This window comes from Capra hircus, chromosome 7, assembly GCF_001704415.2.
Source record: "Capra hircus breed San Clemente chromosome 7, ASM170441v1, whole genome shotgun sequence".
Classification (NCBI taxonomy): Eukaryota; Metazoa; Chordata; class Mammalia; order Artiodactyla; family Bovidae; genus Capra; species Capra hircus.
The window spans coordinates 14,427,974-14,446,977 of NC_030814.1; the positions used below are offsets into that span (position 1 = coordinate 14,427,974).

The 19,004-nt window shown below is 42.0% G+C and overlaps 2 protein-coding genes across 9 annotated transcripts in view; one reads left to right on the plus strand and one right to left on the minus strand.

Annotated features, from left to right (window-relative positions):
- Positions 1 to 4,487, plus strand: part of ERAP1 (endoplasmic reticulum aminopeptidase 1) — a 37,670-nt gene extending 33,183 nt beyond the window's left edge. For both annotated transcript variants that reach the window (XM_018050014.1, XM_005683451.3), the window contains exon 19: positions 4,058 to 4,487. In XM_018050014.1, coding sequence (XP_017905503.1) covers positions 4,058 to 4,213 — 156 coding nt within the window. In that variant the 3' untranslated portion in view covers positions 4,214 to 4,487. The remainder of the gene's footprint in view (positions 1 to 4,057) is intronic.
- Positions 6,114 to 19,004, minus strand: part of CAST (calpastatin) — a 134,069-nt gene continuing 121,178 nt past the window's right edge. For all 7 annotated transcript variants that reach the window (XM_018050016.1, XM_018050019.1, XM_018050015.1 and 4 more), the window contains 6 exons: positions 18,557 to 18,649; positions 16,948 to 16,995; positions 16,425 to 16,517; positions 15,037 to 15,108; positions 9,339 to 9,404; positions 6,114 to 8,180 (listed from right to left, as the gene is read on the minus strand). In XM_018050016.1, coding sequence (XP_017905505.1) covers positions 9,354 to 9,404; positions 15,037 to 15,108; positions 16,425 to 16,517; positions 16,948 to 16,995; positions 18,557 to 18,649 — 357 coding nt within the window. In that variant the 3' untranslated portion in view covers positions 6,114 to 8,180; positions 9,339 to 9,353. The remainder of the gene's footprint in view (positions 8,181 to 9,338; positions 9,405 to 15,036; positions 15,109 to 16,424; positions 16,518 to 16,947; positions 16,996 to 18,556; positions 18,650 to 19,004) is intronic.

Sequence of the window (19,004 nt, forward strand, 5' to 3'; positions counted from 1 at the left end):
AGAAATGAATTTTGTCACTGAGTGCATATTCTTTCTGGATGTGTGTTTTGTTCAGTATGGTGGTTTTGATTTTAGCAAAAAATCAGTTACAAATAATTGAAAGCTGTGCCTCTCCCCAAACATAGAAGTCTTAGCTCTGCCATTGGAAATTTTAGGGCTTAAAAAAATTACTTTAGACATCTAATTCCTGTTTAGGATGTTAAAAGTGATTATTGGAGGAATAAGTGACTGAGGTGATCATCCAGTTATTTTGAAAGAGGCTGGTCTGGAAACTAGGTTCTCCACTATTCAAGCTCAGGGTTTCCCATTGCTTCCTTTATGTACTATCTACTTTCAGAAAGGATTTTAGGCCACTTGTAAGGTCTGTATATAAAACAATGTTAACAAAGAGCTGCATAATGTTCAGAAAGAGGTAACTGTATGAGGGGTTTATCCTGAGGACAATTTATTGCAGTTGTACCCTACATTTATCACAGCTTCCTAGCAGCCAAGGAAAGATGAGAAAACAGTATGAATCACTGTCAGGCAAGAGAGACCCTTGGAACATGCAATTTTCCACAAAAGCAGACTTTTCAGTCTTAATGGCTCGTTTTGTTGTGGTGCATGTGTGTGTGGTGTCACGTCAGTTGTGTCTGACTCTTTGCAACCCCATGGACTGTAGGCTCCTCTGTCCGTGGGATTCTCCAGGCAAGAATACTGGAGTGGGTTGCCATGCTGTGCTCCAGGGGATCTTCCCGACCCAGGAGTCGAGCCCTCAGCTCCTGCAACTCCTGCATTGCAGGCAGATTCTTTACCCACTGAGCCACCTGGGAAACCTGGCTCTTCTCTAACAGTGTTCTCTATAGTAAAGTCGTAGGACACATTTTACGTGGCTTTAAAAATGTTGCATTTAGGTGAAAGCCGAGAGCCTAATATTCACCTTTTTAGGAATGGTTCAGTTGTATAGTTCCATCATCTAGCTTGATAGAGACTGCTTTGAAAAATGAAAAAGAAATGTGACAACCCTTATTTCTCCAGTTTTTCAGTAGTCTCACCCAGGCTTGTAATTAACTTACACACAATAATTCAAGCTTGAGCTTCTAGTGAGGTCTACGGCAGACATACTCTGTGTGATGACTGCAGAACCAGCCAGGGAGGGGCTGTGACGATGTGTAGCAACAAGAGATTTCATTTACTCAGTGATCATTCATTTTCTCATTAATTCATTCAAGACGTATTTCATTCTTACTCGCCAGCAGTTACGGTTTTAGGTGTCAGGGCTACAGTGATGAAACAGGATATACAAAGTCCCTGCCCTCACAGAGCTGATATTCTACTGGGAGAATCAGACAGTCAGGGACACGTCAGCCTATGTTGGGTAGTTATATGCCCTGAAGATGAATAAGGCAGGGGAAGGAGAGTGAGTGACTGGGTAAGGGATGATGCTGTTCTGTGGGGTGACGAGTGGACGTGTGAGCAGGTGCAGACGGAAATGGAGACGTCTAGGAGGCGGGTGTTGTGTGCAGAGGGAGCATCCGGTGCAAAACCCCTGCATCAGGACATGTAAACGAAAGAGCCTGACATGTCAGAATGGAATGTGTCCTGCTGACATTTAAAATGCAGGCGCCAGCCCGAGCCCTCCCTTCCCCTCGCCTCCAGTTCCTCCTGAGTCCTGCTGGCTCTGCTTCCGGCTTGTCCATCCTCTCTGTGCGCCTCTCTGCTCTTAGTGCGGCCAAGCCTTTCTCATCTCTCGCCTGGGTCTACGATGATAACCTCCTGACTGGCCTTCCTCCTGCTGCTTGGCCAGCACCGAACCATTTTCCATCCTGAAAAACCAACCCACGGCGGACTGGGTGGGTTTTCTTGGAACTCTTGCCCGTTGCTCTTGACATCTCAAACCCCTCCTTCCCATGTGGGTGAGTCCGCGATGACCTGGCCCCAGCCCACCTCTCTGGCTCATTCCTGAACACTTTCTCAGACACTCAGCCTCCCTCTGCTCCTGGGCCCCACCGGGTGTTTCTCCTGGCTCGAAACCTCTGCACTTTTTCCTTCTTCTTCCTGGCTTGCTCTGTCCCCAGCTTTAGTCTGGGAAGGTTCGTTTTATTCTGTAGAGGCCTGAACTCAAGTGTCATCACCTCTGCAGACCACTTTGTCAAAGGCAGGCCACCTCCTCCCCAGTTGCAATTGTGGCCTGGGCTTATTTTTCTCCACTGCAGTGCAGAGTCATCCCAGTTCACTTCTTGTCTCCTCTGGCAGACTGTAAGCTCCATGAGGACAGGGTGCTTGCCTGACTCATGGCCTCATCCTCAGTGTCTTGTGCAGTAATTAAGCCAGAGGAATGAGTAAGGATCAGAGTCAATGTTCATGAAGAAATGGATGTGGGTGAGTCCCTGGTACACCCTCTGGGCTTTCGGTTCTGCACTTAACCCACATTACACAACGGCGTCCTCACCATCGCTCTGCAGTGTTACAGATGAGCAATCTGAGTCCTGGAGAAGCTAATCATTTACTCTACCCATGTATCAGGCTGCTTATTGCACAGAAAATGTTCTCAAGGAGGCAAGGGTGAATCATCTATGTCCTCAGCTGAGATGCTGGATTTCCCAAGGCAGATGAAGATAGGAGTGATAAAGCTGAGTCCGGAAAAGTTGAAGGGCAGGGGTTAACAACGGGCTTTCTTAGAGCTCTTGTAGGTATCTTTTAGTACTATCGTGTTAAGCTTCTTTAGGACTAATTTAATTTGCCCAATTATTAAAACCACTGATGTGGTTTGACTGAAGAGTGCCTAGAGTGATTTTTTTATTTTTTACATTTTATTGAAGTATAGTTGATTTACAGTGTTAATTTTTCTTGCATAGCAAAGTGACTCAGCCACACACATTTTCTTTTTCATATTCTTTTCCTTGATGGTTTATTGCCGGATATTGCCCAGAGCGATTTTTTAAAATAGCATATTAATTAATCTTTAATTCTGATAGAAAAACAGTTGGTTGAGCTACAATTTAAGGCAGGACAGTGAAGTGGGGTGTTCTCTAGGTTGTTATAGTGGGAAGGCATGCCTTCAGCTCACTGAAAAGTTCTACTGAGATTTAATTTTAAAACAACCCTGAATCATTTAAAATTGGCATTTGATCTTTCAAAAGGCTATTCTTCCCCACCTCCTCTCCCCAAACTTATGATTATAACATGGATTTTTAAGGAATTAACTGTCTGGAATCCATGTTGAATAAATAAAACATTTTGGCTGAGACTTGCTTCCTGTCTGCGAAATCAAAAATTGATGGATTAATGCTGTGAAAATTTATGGGAAAAGGTTAAGAACCCTTGACAGTGAGAGAGAGTAGCATAATGGTCAATGCTATTGCCAAGCCAACCTATTCCTCCTGTGAGCTTAAAGGGGATAAAACACCCAGAAGGGAAACAACAGCAGATATTTTCGAGGCGATAGCCAAGCGACTCTTATCTCTCTAAAACCATGGGGAATGCTGTGTGGATTTTATCTTGAGGGAACAATGCATCAATTGTGGATTAGGAGAAAAAAAGTTGGCAAGGTTCGGGGTATTACCACCATAACTTGCTAAGAACTCCGCTCCCTGCAGCGTTTCTGTAATAACATATGTGGCCAGGGCCATAGAGAAAGACTGCACTTTATGGGGCTGAAGCTGTTTGGCTTGGCAAAGAAGAGATTCTGCACATTCTGCTTTTTTCAGACACGTTTAAAAATGTTAAGTTTGCATCAGTGTGTATGTCACAGATGACACATAAAATAGATACACAAGATTAAAACTTAATTATAAAATGGTAAACCCCGAAGTCTTTTAGAATCTGGAAACTGTGAATAAATTTTAAAAAGCTGCAGAGAGAGAGAGAAAAAAAAAAAACAACACTTGACATCATGAGGCATGAGCTCATTTCAGAGCTCAAGTTTATGTACATAATCGTATCCAGACACCTGGCCCTGCCTTCTCTGTAGAATTTTGACAAATGCTGGAATTCTGGCTTCAGTTTTAACTAGGCTGAACTTACATTTGTGTAACCTGAACACAAAATTTTAAAAGCCTGATTTTTCCCCCACAAGGTAAAAGAATTCTTCAGCTCTTTGAAGGAAAACGGGTCTCAGCTCCGTTGTGTTCAACAAACCATCGAAACCATCGAGGAGAACATACGCTGGATGGATAAGAATTTTGATAAGATCAAAGCGTGGCTGCAAAATGAGCAGCTTAACCTGCTGTAATGGTTCAGCTCTTGGTCGGTTCCTGTGATGTGTAATCTGCAAACTTTTGTTGAATGTGAATATTTTTGAAGTGGAGATGCGCCAGCCTGGCACCCACTGAAGATGCTTCTTGCCCCTTCAATTCATTTCACTCCTTCCTTTTCGTGGAGACCGGCTGCTTCACGTTTTCCTCAGGGAGTTGCTGCCACATGTTCCATTATAGGTGTGACCCCGAAATGTACACCCAGGTGGGGGGTTCCCTACTGTGGAGAACTAAAGTTCCTGTTTCTTCTTACATTGTATCCTGAAGCCCCGTGGTCTCCACACCCCTGCCCCCCCCCCACCCCCCGCGTGTGTCATTCGTACTCTGCTGCGAACAGTGATAACTACTGAACCCTGAACCCCTGGAGCACCGACTGAGCCAGAACGGCCCCTCTCCATCCAACTTTCTCCCTCTTACTGCTTGCCCCGGCGAAGGCAATGGCACCCCACTCCAGTACTCTTGCCTGGAAAATCCCATGGACGGAGGAGCCTGGTAGGCTGCAGTCCATGGTGTCGCTAAGAGTCAGACACGACTGAGTGACTTCACTTTCACTTTTCACTTTCATGCATTGGAGAAGGCAGTGGCAACCCACTCCAGTGTTCTTGCCTGGAGAATCCCAGGGATGGCGGAGCCTGGTGGGCTGCCATCTATGGGGTCGCACAGAGTCAGACATGACTGAAGCAACTTAGCAGCAGCAGCTGCTTGCCCAGGGGCTGACCTGTCCGGCCACATCACGAGGCTCCCCTGTCCTCCAGCTTCAGCTGCACTCCCAAGAGGGCAGATCAGAGCTGGGGTTGGGGAGAGAGCACGTGAGGGTCTTTATTGCCCTGGCTCCCTTGCAGGCAGTCTCAGGCTGAGCCTCTAGCCGAAGGGCTCAGCTCCAGGGAGGTGGCCCTCTTTCCCACCAGCCTTCTGCATCTCTGTGCTAGTAAGATGCTTCCTCCTCTCAACTCTGCAGAGGGAAGTGGAAGCCTGGCTTTCATTAGTCCTGTCTGGACTTGTGGTTTTCATACAGCCTGCTCATATTCTTTATATAAAAACAAATAAAAACATATAAAAACAAAACAAAAACTCTACAAATACCTTCCATAGAGCCCTCCTGATATAATTCTAATTAGAGGGTGCCATCTGTTTCTTCAAGGCCACTGACCAGCCCTTTTGAAAAAGCAGAGTGCTTTCAGGTCTAGGAGAAACCTTTCATTGAAAGTTGAACCTGAGAACTATTGATCCTTCGGTAGGGGATGCTTCCCCTCCCTGTTTCTTATTTGGTCTGGTCTCAGTTCAGTTGCTCAGTCGTGTCTGACTCTTTGTGACCCCCATGGACTGCAGCACGCCAGGCCTCCCTGTCCATCACCAGTTCCAGGAGTTTACTCAAACTTATGTCCATTGAGTTGGTGATGCCATCCAACCACTGAAGAATGGACTCATTTGAAAAGACCCTGATGCTGGGAAAGACTGAAGGCGGGAGGAGACAGGGCCAACAGAGGATGAGACGGTCTGATTTATAATCCCTAAATAACTTGTTGTTGGCGCTTACTGCCAGTGGGCACTGCAGACTCTACTAAATGTAAGCTACTGTGAAATGGAAAATACTTGCTTATATCAGCCTAAGCGAAGACCAGGTATGGTGTTGGAGTTGAAATCTTTTATGAGTTTAATATATTGCAAAACTTAAGACAAAGGAATAGGATATGAAAAATGTCAATGTGTTCTAATACACTATGGAATAGAAGGTCTTTTCTGAACATAAATGTGTCTATTATAATTCCATTTTCATACATACTGCCTGACTTAATGGTTTAAGAACCAAAAAACAGAAATCACTGGTCATTTCTACCCCCCAGGTGTTTTCCTTCTAAAAAACATACAAAACCAAGATTTTACTGTAAAATACTTTGCTTTAATTGCATCTTGTATCTTGAGTAATGAAACATGGAAATAGTGGTTTTCGGTTTTGGTCACCTGAGGCACCTATTTTCATTTGCTTTTGGAGAAGTCCATTTTCTAAAGAGACACGCATCACACAACAGTGTGCAAAACCCTTTTTGGTAATAAAAAATGTTATTTACCTCTAAGCAAAGCTTTGCAATTATTTACTGCAAATTAGATGGGTAAAAAGGACTGATTTAGATCCTGTAGCTTACTCAGTTCATCATTAATTACCAGCAGACACCCAAGTCTTAAAGACATTTTGAATAAACAAAAGGCATATTCAGAGAACCTTAAATAAATGTTTTCTTTTACAGGCATTTCTTAAATCTCCAGATTTGGTATGTAATTTAAAAAACTTTATATATGCATGTAAATTAGTAATACTGGAGTCATAGCTTTGCAAACACATCTATCAATGTCAAAGGTTTCACTTTTTTTTTTAAAAACAAAACAACTTTGTACTACCTATAGACACATAGTTAAATCCCTCAGGAAAAGTGTTTATTTTCTTGTTAGTGCCTTGAAAAGGTCTGTTTAAGTTACCGTAATCCTGGCTTATATTTCCCAGATTTAAACTAATAATGCCTTTATCTCTCATGAGATGAAGACAGAGCATTTGAAGTGGATGAAGTTTGCAATCTCAGGCATATGCATGATTTTTAAAGAAAAATGTTAGACAGTATTAATAGAATTGGATACCCATGATAAGCAGTATTGTTATTTTGCTTGCCTCCTACCCCATTAGACAGTATCAGTGATACTACTTATTTTTAGTGAAATTGCCAAGTCCTAAGAAATAGTTTAAACAGATGTGAAGGGAGGCTGTACCCTCTGAAACCAGGAATTCCATATCAGTTTTATGATGTGTACCTGATATCTTTTCCTACGTTCACTCTCAGAAAATGAAGATGGGATTTTGATCATTTAATTTCATCAGTGCTACGTTCATCAACCATTCGGAAAAATATGAGAAACCATTCCAAGTTGTGGGATATCAGACCCTCCCTAGTTCTTAAATGGCTATGGGGGAAAAAAACAGATTTTTTTTTAACGTTAAAAAGATCTTTTTTCTTTATTTTTAAGCAGAAGTTTGTTTCTGTATTTGGTAATACACCCACTTCCATTAAGCCACATGCTGTACAGTGCGAGACTGGTGTGGCAGGGGCTCTAGGCTAACAGCTGCTGTTCAGCTTTCACAGAGAGAGGAGGGCAAGCCCAGCTTAAGGCAGCACTGCGGCAGAGATCAAGCCACGTGAGTATTCTAAGCATTAGGTTTTGTTATTCTTGAAACTTGCTATGCAGTGACATAGTCTGCATTTTGCTCTTCTGACTTGAGTCACGTCCCGGTGGGTCTCTGCAGACAAGGTGCGGGAAGTCCTAACCTCTGACAAAGAGAAGTTCAACCTGAAAGGGGGGGGTGGGGTGTGACGCTTCCTGGTCTGTCCAGGGTCTCTATGATTAGCAGCTCAAGAGGAGATGTGCACAACGCACAGTATTTTATGACTGACTTATAAACAACAACCCAAAGAAACATCAAATACAGTTCAAAAGTCCAAGAGGAAAGGGGTCATGAGAAATCAGAACACTGAAGAACACGCGAGGCATCGTTTTCCAAATGCTAACAACAAAAATAATTAAGTGCAAATTGAAAATACTAATGGGATTTACAGGCACTGTGGGGAGAATGTGCAAAAGTTTGCAAAGGGTTTCCCTTTTATGTGTGCTGCTTTAAGAAACTATCAAATATATCTCTTAGAAATATAAAGTTCCTTTCTCTCCCAACTGAAGACAATTTTTAAAAATTTAAAGTTTATCAATACTCAGTAGAATAACACAGGTGAACCAGACAAATTCAGTTTCTTTTCAGGAAAAGAATAACAGACAATGTTTAGGATGTCAAAAGACTCAACAAATACCACTGTCTAGAAGCCACCCAGAAATTGTTTCTGTTGTCAAAGCCTTTTGTTCTTCAGACGTCACCATCTACCTGCTGCAGATTTTATATGCAGACACCTTGAAAAAGTCAAAGAAGAAAATCCAGTGAACCATCTGATATGTTATTTTCTTATTACAGGCATAATAAATCTAAGGAGGCATTTACTATAAGCAGATATTAGAGTAGAAAATTAGAAGAAAAACTTTTTTTTTTTCAAATTTTGGAGAAAATCTTTGGAGCAGTTCTAATCAGTATACCTTCCTCTATAGGAAATAAAAGTGAATCATGGTGAGAGAGGCCAATCCAATTTAATCTCCATTGTTATTTCTTTTAGATTTTTTGCAGCAAGTAGTTATATGCTTTTGTCATTTAGAATAAGACCTCTTCTCTTTGACATTAATAAGGGCCTAGGAGAAGGCAATGGGACCCTACTCCAGTACTCTTGCCTGGAAAATCCCATGGACGGAGGAGCCTGGTAGGCTGCAGTCCATGGGGTTGCTAGGAGTTGGACACGACTGAGCGATTTCACTTTCACTTTTCACTTTCATGCATTGGAGAAGGCAATGGCAACCCACTCCAGTGTTCTTGCCTGGAGAATCCCAGGGACAGGGGAGCCTGGTGTGGGCTGCCGTCTCTGGGGTCGCACAAAGTCGGACACGACTGAAGCGACTTAGCGGCAGCAGCAGCAGGTCTCAAGATGTCAGAGTCTCCCTCATCCAAAGCAGCTCTTCAGTTACCATAAAGCAGAATCTGGGCTTTACTTTCTAAAACTAAGATGATCACAAGTTATCAGTCTTTTCCTTTGCCCTATTCTCAAAACCCTGTCATTACCATCAGACCGTAGGTGTGCACTTCTCCTCACCCAACGAGTGTTTTGGGTAATATCTAGATCATGAGGCCATTTCACCATGTCAGTTTTGCTTTGCCACAGTAACCTGCAGTCATGAGCATTTGGGTTTCAAAGAGTCAACTAGACTTAGATGGTCATTTTGTTTAAGAGCCTGGCCTAAGATTTTAAAGAGCTTTTACTTACAAGATTAATGTTTTTAAACATTCTGGAAGCACCATTTATTGCTTTCCAGGGAATTACTCTACAGCTTTTGCAGTGTCCATTTCATTGCTAATAGCATAAAGAGAACATGAAATACTCAAGAAATGGACTTAGCTTCTCTCACCTATAACACAGGCTGGTAGAAGGTACAGTGGTCTTCATTTGTGACCAACATCCAACTTACCAAATAGTGTGAATTTTAACTTGTACTTTTTCCATCAGCTTTTGGCTTGGAAGTCTCCTCCTTTGCCTAAAAGGACAAGCAAAAACCATCCATGAGTTCTTTATTTTCTGGACTGAGTAACCAAAACTGATCAACCAGAAGAGCTTTATAAGGAAAAATGCTTTTCAGATTTAAAAAGGTAAAAGATGGCAGTTAGCAGGGGAAAATAAGATAGTCCTTTTTAAGTATTTTATTTAGCCCAAACACTGAATTCTTCCCCTTGAAGTTTATAAACTAAAAATAACCTTAAGTGATTCTAAATGTTTTACTCTAGACTTTGGTTTTGTTTGTTTGTTTTTTTTGAAGGCCAACATAACTGATTTCCACTTGCAAGGCCTATTTTTTTCCCATCTCTTCACTTTCAGTCTGTCCTTAAATTTGAAGTGCGTTTCTCATAAGCAGTACATATAGACATGTCGTGTTTTTTTTATCCATTCTGCCTCTCTGTGTTCTGGGGAGTTTAGCTCATTATTTTCAAAAGTATTTATTAATAAGTATGTACGTATTGCCATTCTGTGAACTGTTTCTGATATTCTGTAGTTCTTTGCTCCCTCTTCCCTGGCTCTCTCCTTTTGTGATTTGATGACTTCCTACAGTAGTATGCTAGGCTCTTTTCTCTTTCGTGTACCTCCCAAAGGTTTTCATGTAGCTACTTTGTGGTTACCATAAGGCTTACATATAACAGCTTACATTTATATTTTAAGTTGACAACTACTTAGGTTTGAATGCATTCCAGAGCTCTACAGTTTTACTCATCACCCTCATCTTTTATGTTTTTGATGTCCATTTTATATCTTTTTAATCTTGTGTATCCCTTAATTATTATAGCTAGCTTTTTTTTTTAATTTTTTTATTTTTTTTAAATTTTAAAATCTTTAATTCTTACATGCGTTCCCAAACATGAACCCCCCTCCCACCTCCCTCCCCACAACATCTCTCTGGGTCATCCCCATGCACCAGCCCCAAGCAAGCTGCACCCTACGTCAGACATGGACTGGCGATTCAATTCTTACATGACAGTATACATGTTAGAATTCCCATTCTCCCAAATCATCCCACCCTCTCCCTCTCCCTCTGAGTCCAAAAGTCTGGTATACACATCTGTGTCTTTTTTCCTGTCTTGCATACAGGGTCGTCATTGCCATCTTCCTAAATTCCATATATATGTGTTAGTATACTGTATTGGTGTTTTTCTTTCTGGCTTACTTCACTCTGTATAATTGGCTCCAGTTTCACTCATCTCATCAGAACTGATTCAAATGAATTCTTTTTAATGGCTGAGTAATACTCCATTGTGTATATGTACCACAGCTTTCTTATCCAATCATCTGCTGATGGACATCTAGGTTGTTTCCATGTCCTGGCTATTATAAACAGTGCTAGCTATTTTTTTTAAACTACTTTTGTCTTTTAAACTTCATACTAGCTTTATCAGTGATTAATATACCACTTTTATAACATTAAATTATTCTGAATTTTGCTGTATATTAACCTTTACCAGTGAGATTTGTACTTTGCTTGTTTTCCTGTTACTGATTAGCACCCTTTTCAGCTTAAAGAAGTCTTTTTAACGTACTTGTAAAACTGGTCTAATAGTGATGAACTCCTTTAGCTTTTGCTTATAGGGAAAACTTTTTTTTCTTCTGAATGACAGTTTTTCTAAGAAGAGAATATTCTTGGCATTTTTTTTCTTTCAGCACTTTGAAAATATATCATGATACTCCTTTTCTGGCCTGCAAAATTTCTGTTGAAAATCTGCTGAGAGTCTTAACGGAGGCCCCTTGTATGTAAAAACTTGTTTTTCTTTTGGTACACTCAAATTCCACTCCTTGTCTTTAACTTTTGACATTTTAATGTTTTTTTGGTGTGGGTGTCTTTGGATTCTTCTTATTTGAAAGCATCTGGGCTTCCTGGTTATGAATGTCTGTTTCCTTCCCCAGGTTAGGGAAGGTTTTAGCCATTATTTATGTCAATAAGTTCTTTGTCTCTTTCTGTCTTGCTTCTCCTTTTGGGACTTCTATAATGCAAATGTTCATCTGTGTTGGTCTGTGTGATATTGTCTGATAAGTCTTTTTGGCTATCTTTCTTTTTTTGCTGTTTTGACTGGGTGAGTCCCATTGCTCTGTCCTTGAGTTCCTGGATCCTTACTTCTGCTTCTAGTCTGCTGCTGAACCCCTCCAGTGTGTTTTTTGGTTCCGTTATTGTATTCTTCAGCTCTGTGACTATCTGTTACTTTCTTGTATTTTTCCTATATCTTTGTCAAAGCTCTCACTGTGTTCATCCATTCTTCTCCCAAGTTTGGTGAGCATCTTTATGACTGTTACTTTGAACTCATCAGGTAAACCGCTTCATTAAGGTTTCTATCCTGAGGTTTTAATCATTTGGAATGTATTCTTCCATTTCTTCATTTTCCTTGAGACTCTGTGTTGGTCCGTGTGCATTAGATAAAATAGCCACCTCTTCCAGCCTTGAAGGAGTAGCCTCGTGTAGCAGATGAACTTTACTGTTAAACCCTGCCCTGACTCTTGATTATCTCTCGAAACACTGTAAGCAGCCTATTTTATTTTCATTGGTTCAATATACAGACATAATTGTCTTGAAGGGCCACAGCAGGTGATCAGGAAGTACCCCTCTGGGGGGCAGTTACAAAAATTTGGCCTCTAGGTAAGTGTCAGAGCCCCCTTTTCTGGGAGATACTGGAGCGAGATGGAGAAATAGCTCAATGGTGGTGAGCACCCAGCTTATGTCTCCTAGGAGCACATCTGGGCATCTTCTGCCAAATCGGAAGCCTGCTCCTTACACTGGAGCTGCAGGACAAGCAAGGAGGCCTCTTACACAGAAAGCTGGGGAGTGTTTTGGTCTGCAGCCTGTGCAGCACTCTGGGGGTGATGGCCGGCTAAGAACTGTAGCTCTGATTGCTTTGTGGGGGGAACGGGTGCATCTGAGCTCAAGAGCCCTTGAAGAACCTTGCCTCAGTTTGTTATGGCCTTCTTGACACAAGCTCCACTGGCTTCCCAAAGCTAGAGGTTTGTGTGCTTATTTCTCAGGTGGGCTTTAAATGTTGGGGTACTGCCGTGGGGGTTCAACCTAGTTTGCTCCTCAGGAGAAGCTCTGAGTTTTGAGTTTTCTTCTGATGGTGAGTTGACTGTGTTGGGACTGGATTTATGCTGAGAGTCTGTCCCAGCCTCTTCTACCTTCTTTGATGCTGGTCTTCTTTCATTGGCCTGATGGATAGGAGTCATTCAGATCACTGTAGGAGTTTTTTCCTAGAGGAAACTGTTGCAGACATAGCTGTAGATCTGGTGTTTCCATGGTATGAGGTGAACTGATCTTTTCTACATCACCACCTTGAACCAGAACTCACTGTCTTGCTTTTTAAGAGCTTGGATGCAGCTGGATTATTGTTTCTGGACCTGTATCTTTTATTTCTCATTATAATTGGAATTAACAGTCATAACCATTTGAATACTATGGTTTTAGAATTGGAGGGGACCCAGAAGTTGTTTATCCAAGCCAACGTCCATTCCTTTCCTAACCACAGTTTGAGTTATTTTAATAACAGGAAACTTTGAAAGTGCCATGCTGCATTAATGCCTAGCTCTGAGAAACCAGATCCACTCATTAGCCTCAGTTCCGCTTTCTGTAACAATGTGAAAAATGAGATACCACTTGGGAGGAAAGACTACTAGTATTTAATGTGAGTATACTGGATCTCAGAAACTGTAAGAGCTTCTCTAGGTCTCTATACTACTGTCCTATTCCAAGATTTATAGAAACTACATTCTCTGGTGGTGTCATCTCCTTTGCCACACGCACATATTTTAACATGTCTTAATTTGCTGTTATGATGACTAACATCGTAACCAAACTGTTAATTTTTTTCTTAATAATTGGTGATGATTTAGACTTGATGAAATAATGTATACAGATCCGTACTGTCAATGTTTATCCAACTGGAAACGTGAGGTAGGAAGTGTTAGTCTGGGTCTTTGGGGAGGTGAAGCTATAACATATTCACCCATCCCGCAGTCTCAGTCATTACAGCATCAAATCTAATGCCCCAAAGCACACCCCGAGAGAACACGCAAACTAAGGACTGATAAGGAAGCAATACAGCAACCAGCATGTCACTGCTGTTCTCAGGGAGAGCTCAAGAAGTGGGAGCAGGGGTCACAGAGACAAATCTTCCAAGGAGGTGAAGGGAGGGAGGGAATAGGGCTTTTGAGTTGCTGAAGAGCTTGAATATGTTTGTATTACAAAGGAAATGAATCGAGACAAAGAAACTGGAGAGAATTCAGTTCAGTTGCTCAGCCATGTCTGACTCTTTGTGACCCCATGGACCGCAGCCCGCCAGGCCTCCCTGTCCATCACCAACTCCCGGAGCCTACTCAAACTCATGTCCATTGAGTCGGTGATGCCATCCAACCATCTCATCCTCTGTCGTCCCCTTCTCCTGCCTCCTTCAATCTTTCCCAGCATCAGGGTCTTTTCCAATGAGCTGGTTCTTTGTATCAGGTAGCCAAAGTACTGGAGTTTCAGCTTCAGCATCAGATCTTTCAGTGAGACTGACTCTTTGGGACCCCATGGACTACACAGTTCATAGAATTCTCCAGGCCAGCATACAGGAATGGGTAGCCTTTTCCTTCTCCAGGGGATCTTCCCAACCTGGGGATCAAACCCTGGTCTCCCCCATTGCTGGCGGATTCTTTACTAGCTGAGCAACCAGGGAAGCCTGGAGAGAGTTAGTGACCCCTTGAGAGAGAGAGAGAAGAGGGTGCAGGCAAGGAGGGGAGAGTGGGTTTGTTAGGAGGAAGATAGGAAGGGGGTCTTGGTTATTTCCTGCAAGGCACCCTCAGTTTTCTCTTTAAGTAGAAGGCAAGGCTTTCTGCACACGGTAGGGGAGAGTAGCAACAACGGAGTGCAAGGTGTTTGGGGCTGATGAAGGGAGAGGGCCTCTGCTCACCCCAGACCAGCACAGCTGACACTGGGTCTTTGTGTGACAAGGGTTGGCAACGCAGGACGCTTCAATTGTGTTTGGAATCTTTGTTCCTTCAGTAAGTTGATACTTACTGAATACTGATTATTGATAAGTAATATTGATACTTAAGTATCGATTACTTTTAAAAATAATATATATCATGGCTGATTCATGTAAATGTATGGCAAAAACCACTACAATATTGTAATGGAATTAACCTCCAATTAAAATAAATAATTAAAAAAAAAACAAACATCTTTAAAACTTCAGTTTCTTTGGCAAGATGTGCTAGGGTATAGATAGTGCTTAAAAACGGTCTTAATTCATGTAAGAAAGATTTTAAAATTAAAAAAAAAAAGAAAAAAAAAAACGGTCTTATTCTAAATAGACCCCAAGCAGAAAGTAAATGACTAAGAACGCGCCATTCCCTGTAATTGCCAAGCTCATTTGTCATCTATCTACTGCTCTGGTGGGGGCTTCCCTGGTAGCTCAGATGGTAAAGAGTCTTCCTGCAGTGTGGGAGAGCCGGGTTCGATCCCTGAGTCAAGAAGATGCCCTGGAGAAGGAAATGGCAACCCACTCCAGTACTCTTGCCTGGAAAATCCCATGGATAGAGGAGCCTGGCGGGCTACAGTCCATGGGGGTCACACAGAGTCAGACACAACCGAGCTTTGAGCTTACCTTTGTGGAATCCTTTGCTTTCCCGCCATTCCTGGGTGCTTTGTCACTGGGAGCAGGCTTCTTGTCTTTGTCCTAGAGCAGAGGAAATGTAATGAGGCTGCTGCAGTCAACACCATCTAGCAATTAACTGCTGCTGCAAGCAAATCGATCCAGACTCTTCTTTGTAGGAGCCTGGAATCTCCAGTTTAACTAAATAATCAAAAATTGAGTATTTCACAGTCATGACTTTTTGAACCACAGTGAACACACACAGAGGTATTCAAGGTGGGAGGTAAGAAGGGAAAAAAATGAGGAAAAGGTGACTCACGTTGATGTCCTGCCAATTTTCATGACGCACTCAGACTGTATTTTGCTCATCAAAATAGAGCCTGGTTCTATCAGGGCTGGTTTCTATGTGCCAAGAGGACACTGCTTTCAGAGTTATGGAAGAATAACCTAACAACTAAGAATAATCTAACAACTCTGGAAGCAACCAGAGTGAGCTAGGGCCAGTCACATACAAAAGTAAAGTCCATTCACCAAAAAGGCATTATTGATGAGGTTCCAGGAGTTGAGAAATAGGATACTGACGTGATCTAGAAATTAAATCACGCAGGATAGGGAAGACTGACAATTCAGTGACTGGGAAATATGTTTAATACCCGCTGAAACCATGTGCATTTTAATTCTTCTGAAAATAACAATGGAGGACACTCATTTCACTCTTCTTTCTATTTGGTGCATTACACTTTTTCTTCCATTCGCATTCGATCTCCTCTGCTATGCACCAGGCATTTTGCTGATACTAGACACATGACTGCTGTCTAAAGCCCACAGCTCAGTGGGGCGAGGCCCACAGGACAGGTAACTCACAGCGCAGGGATGGCAGAGGAGAAGCCCCTGACCTGGGAAGGGAGAAGCAGGCAGGGAGAGCTTCCTGGAGCAGCTGATGCTTGAACCGGTCTCTGAGGGGTAAGGAGGAGAGCTGCTCAGGGCAGAAAAGGGGATGAAACCCCAGAGGACAAGGGGCACGGTGTATACAGGGAGGGACTGCTCTCCTTTTAAATGATCACAGATAAAGCAGTACTGTTACACGCCAATATAGCGTGGCAATCGAAAATGGTGGCTATGCAGCTTATAAAGCAACACGGAAAACATTTATGATATTCTCTTAAGAAATGTATTATATGTAGAATCTAAGTATAATTGTGTAAAACCTACATATGTGAAAAGACAAGAAATAACACCAAATAATGGTGTTTGGGGGAAGTAGAATTTTTTTCAAGTTTTCTAGGGCATTAATCAGTTTATTTTATGGTATAAAATTATATAATATGTGTGTGTGTTGTTTGTACAGAGATACATTAAAAAAAACAAAACAAAAACGCCAAGAAGAAAAAGCCCAGTACCTTTGCTGTGTTTGTTGAGGCTTCTGTAGTTGAGGGACAGCTGTCCAAGTCCCCTGAGAGGGCGTCAATGGGGTCCTGGGCACCTGCAGGTTTCTGAGATGTCAAGAGAAATAACCATCAAGATTTGCTTTTTGGAAAAGCAAAGGAAAGATGCTTTGTGGGCCATTTCCCCACAGCCCTGAAAATGTGTTTGTTTAAAGCAAAGCCTTGCTGACACTCTTTTCCCAACAAACTATTATAAAAAAGATATTAAAACAGGAAAATCTTGACAGCTCTATTTTCTTCCACTCTGTTATACAAGGTGCTTAGTATTCTCTGAGCTATGATGTCTAATCTGGAAAATGCAACTGCCTATGTTGAGTGGCTCTTGGGAAGACAGAAATAATATACTCTCATATACGTGCCTTGGCATCAGACCAAGCACAGGGTAGGCATTCGCTGAATTTTAGATTTCTAAAATGTGAAAGCTGCAGCCAGAGGTTAAAAACGTCCTTTTCTGGAAATACACAGCTATGATATTTACCTCTGATGCCTCGGGCTTCTCTGATGCCTTTGGCTTCCCGGGTGTGCCCTTAAAAACAAAGCAGACAATTGGTTAAACAGATTGTTTTTGTAAAGGTTTTACTTGGGCCTAAGTCAGTATTTACATGATCTTTTATCCAGTGGAGTTCAGTCATCCCCCTGCATCTGTGGCTTCTGCAGATTGAAGCTATTTGGGGAAACAGAATCCTAGGAATTTCCAAAAAGCAAATCTTGAATCTGCCACATGCTAGCAACTGCTTATGTAGCACCTGCACTGTATTAGGTATTCTGAGTAACGCAGAGATGATCTAAAGTCCGCTCAGATTTTGGTCTCTGGGGGTCTTGGAACTAACCCCCCCTAGATACCAAGGGACAACTGTGTACGTTGCATAACCGATAAACCTGGGTCCGTATTATCTCCTCGCTAGCTTTGCTCAATGACTACCTCATAACTATTTCAATAGCCTTGGGGAAAACGCAAGGATGAGTCTGTTCCTGGAAGTGAAAGAAATACAATTGTAGCAACTCTGTCACTGCTTTTCTCTAGTTAAAACATCACAAAAAGTAACTTGTGCTTTTATGTCTTATTTGCTATTTTACTATATACCTATCTACTACAGCTTATTGCACTTCAAAAGGATTTGGGGCACTGAAATGATCTATAGGTGATTGTTTTTCAGTGAGGATTACAAGGACAACTCATCAGGGATTTTTCCCATCGGCAAAGGCCAGGACACTAATGAATACATTTCCCAAAGAACACAACAGGGTCAGATGGGACCATCAGAGCAGGGGGCATTCTAGCAGGGTGCACAAGCGCTGTCATGAATACTGAATGCAAGCGAGGGGAACTGATTTTTGTAACAGAAGACAGTGAAGCTGATAGTACTCTACACAGTCAAACCCTTCACAAATCATCAGTGCAGAAAGAGAAGCTGTCATTTGGACTTCCTTGTTTTTATCTGATGAACAGATCTGGAAAGGGTTATTTAGCATCTAGAAGCCAAACAGGAAGGGGCAGGGAACACAGCAGGCTGACCAGGAAAGCCACAAAGACAGATAAACTTCTTGACAATACTGTTGCTGTATTGAGATAGAGCAACAGAGCTTTCAATTGGGAATATGGTTTTGCCAGTCTTCACTCTCAACAGCGCTGGTGGTAGTGGTGTCGGGGAAGAAAGAGAGACAGCAGCCCTTGGATCGTATTTGCCCCATGAATTATTTCCATCCTAGCTCTTTTTCTGTTCTGCTTCAACAGAGAGACTCTGCTTCAGGTAATATTACAAATATCATTCATTGTAATTATAGCCTTTTCTTGCAGAGAATTCATCTGTGTACCTGCCTCAGAATCACTGTTAAGCATCAGTGAGTGATGGAACATTCTTCAGTTCTCTTTACGTCACAGTGCCCAGCACAGTAAACATCCAATGATACTGACTCAAATAAATATTAAACAGAATTCTAGACAGCCTGCTCAGTGGGGACAGATTAAATGTGTCAGTCATGTTCCATTTTTATGCTACTGTTACAGTGTTCTGTTCATTTCAAGTGAGGTTGGAATCTCAAAAGCTTTGGAGCATAGCTCCACCCTGGACACCACCTTCACTTACCTCCTTGTTATCATCCAGAAGATGCTGGTATTTAGGTGGGATGGTGTCATCTCTTTCTCCCAGCTTGTCTCTGTGTTCAGCTTTGGCTTTTTCCTGTGAACAGTGAACATACAGAATCCCTATTCTGCTCCACCTTCATCTAGCCCATTCGAAAATGCAACATTCAGCACTTATTGGATATTTCTGAGGCAACATATAGTCCCTCTAAGTTTTATAAGCAACTTAGAGCAAAAATGTTAACAGATTTCCAGTTGATGGAAAAAAAGCAAACCCAGTGCTTCTGTTTGTCATTCCACACCTATGAATTTTCTACTTGTATTTTAAACTGAAATAAGCTTTTTAAGTAGTTATTCTCAGTCACTCAGTCATGTCCGACTCTTTGTGACCCCATGGACTGCAGCATGCCAGGCTTCCCTGTCCATTACCAACTCCTGGAGTTTACTCAAAC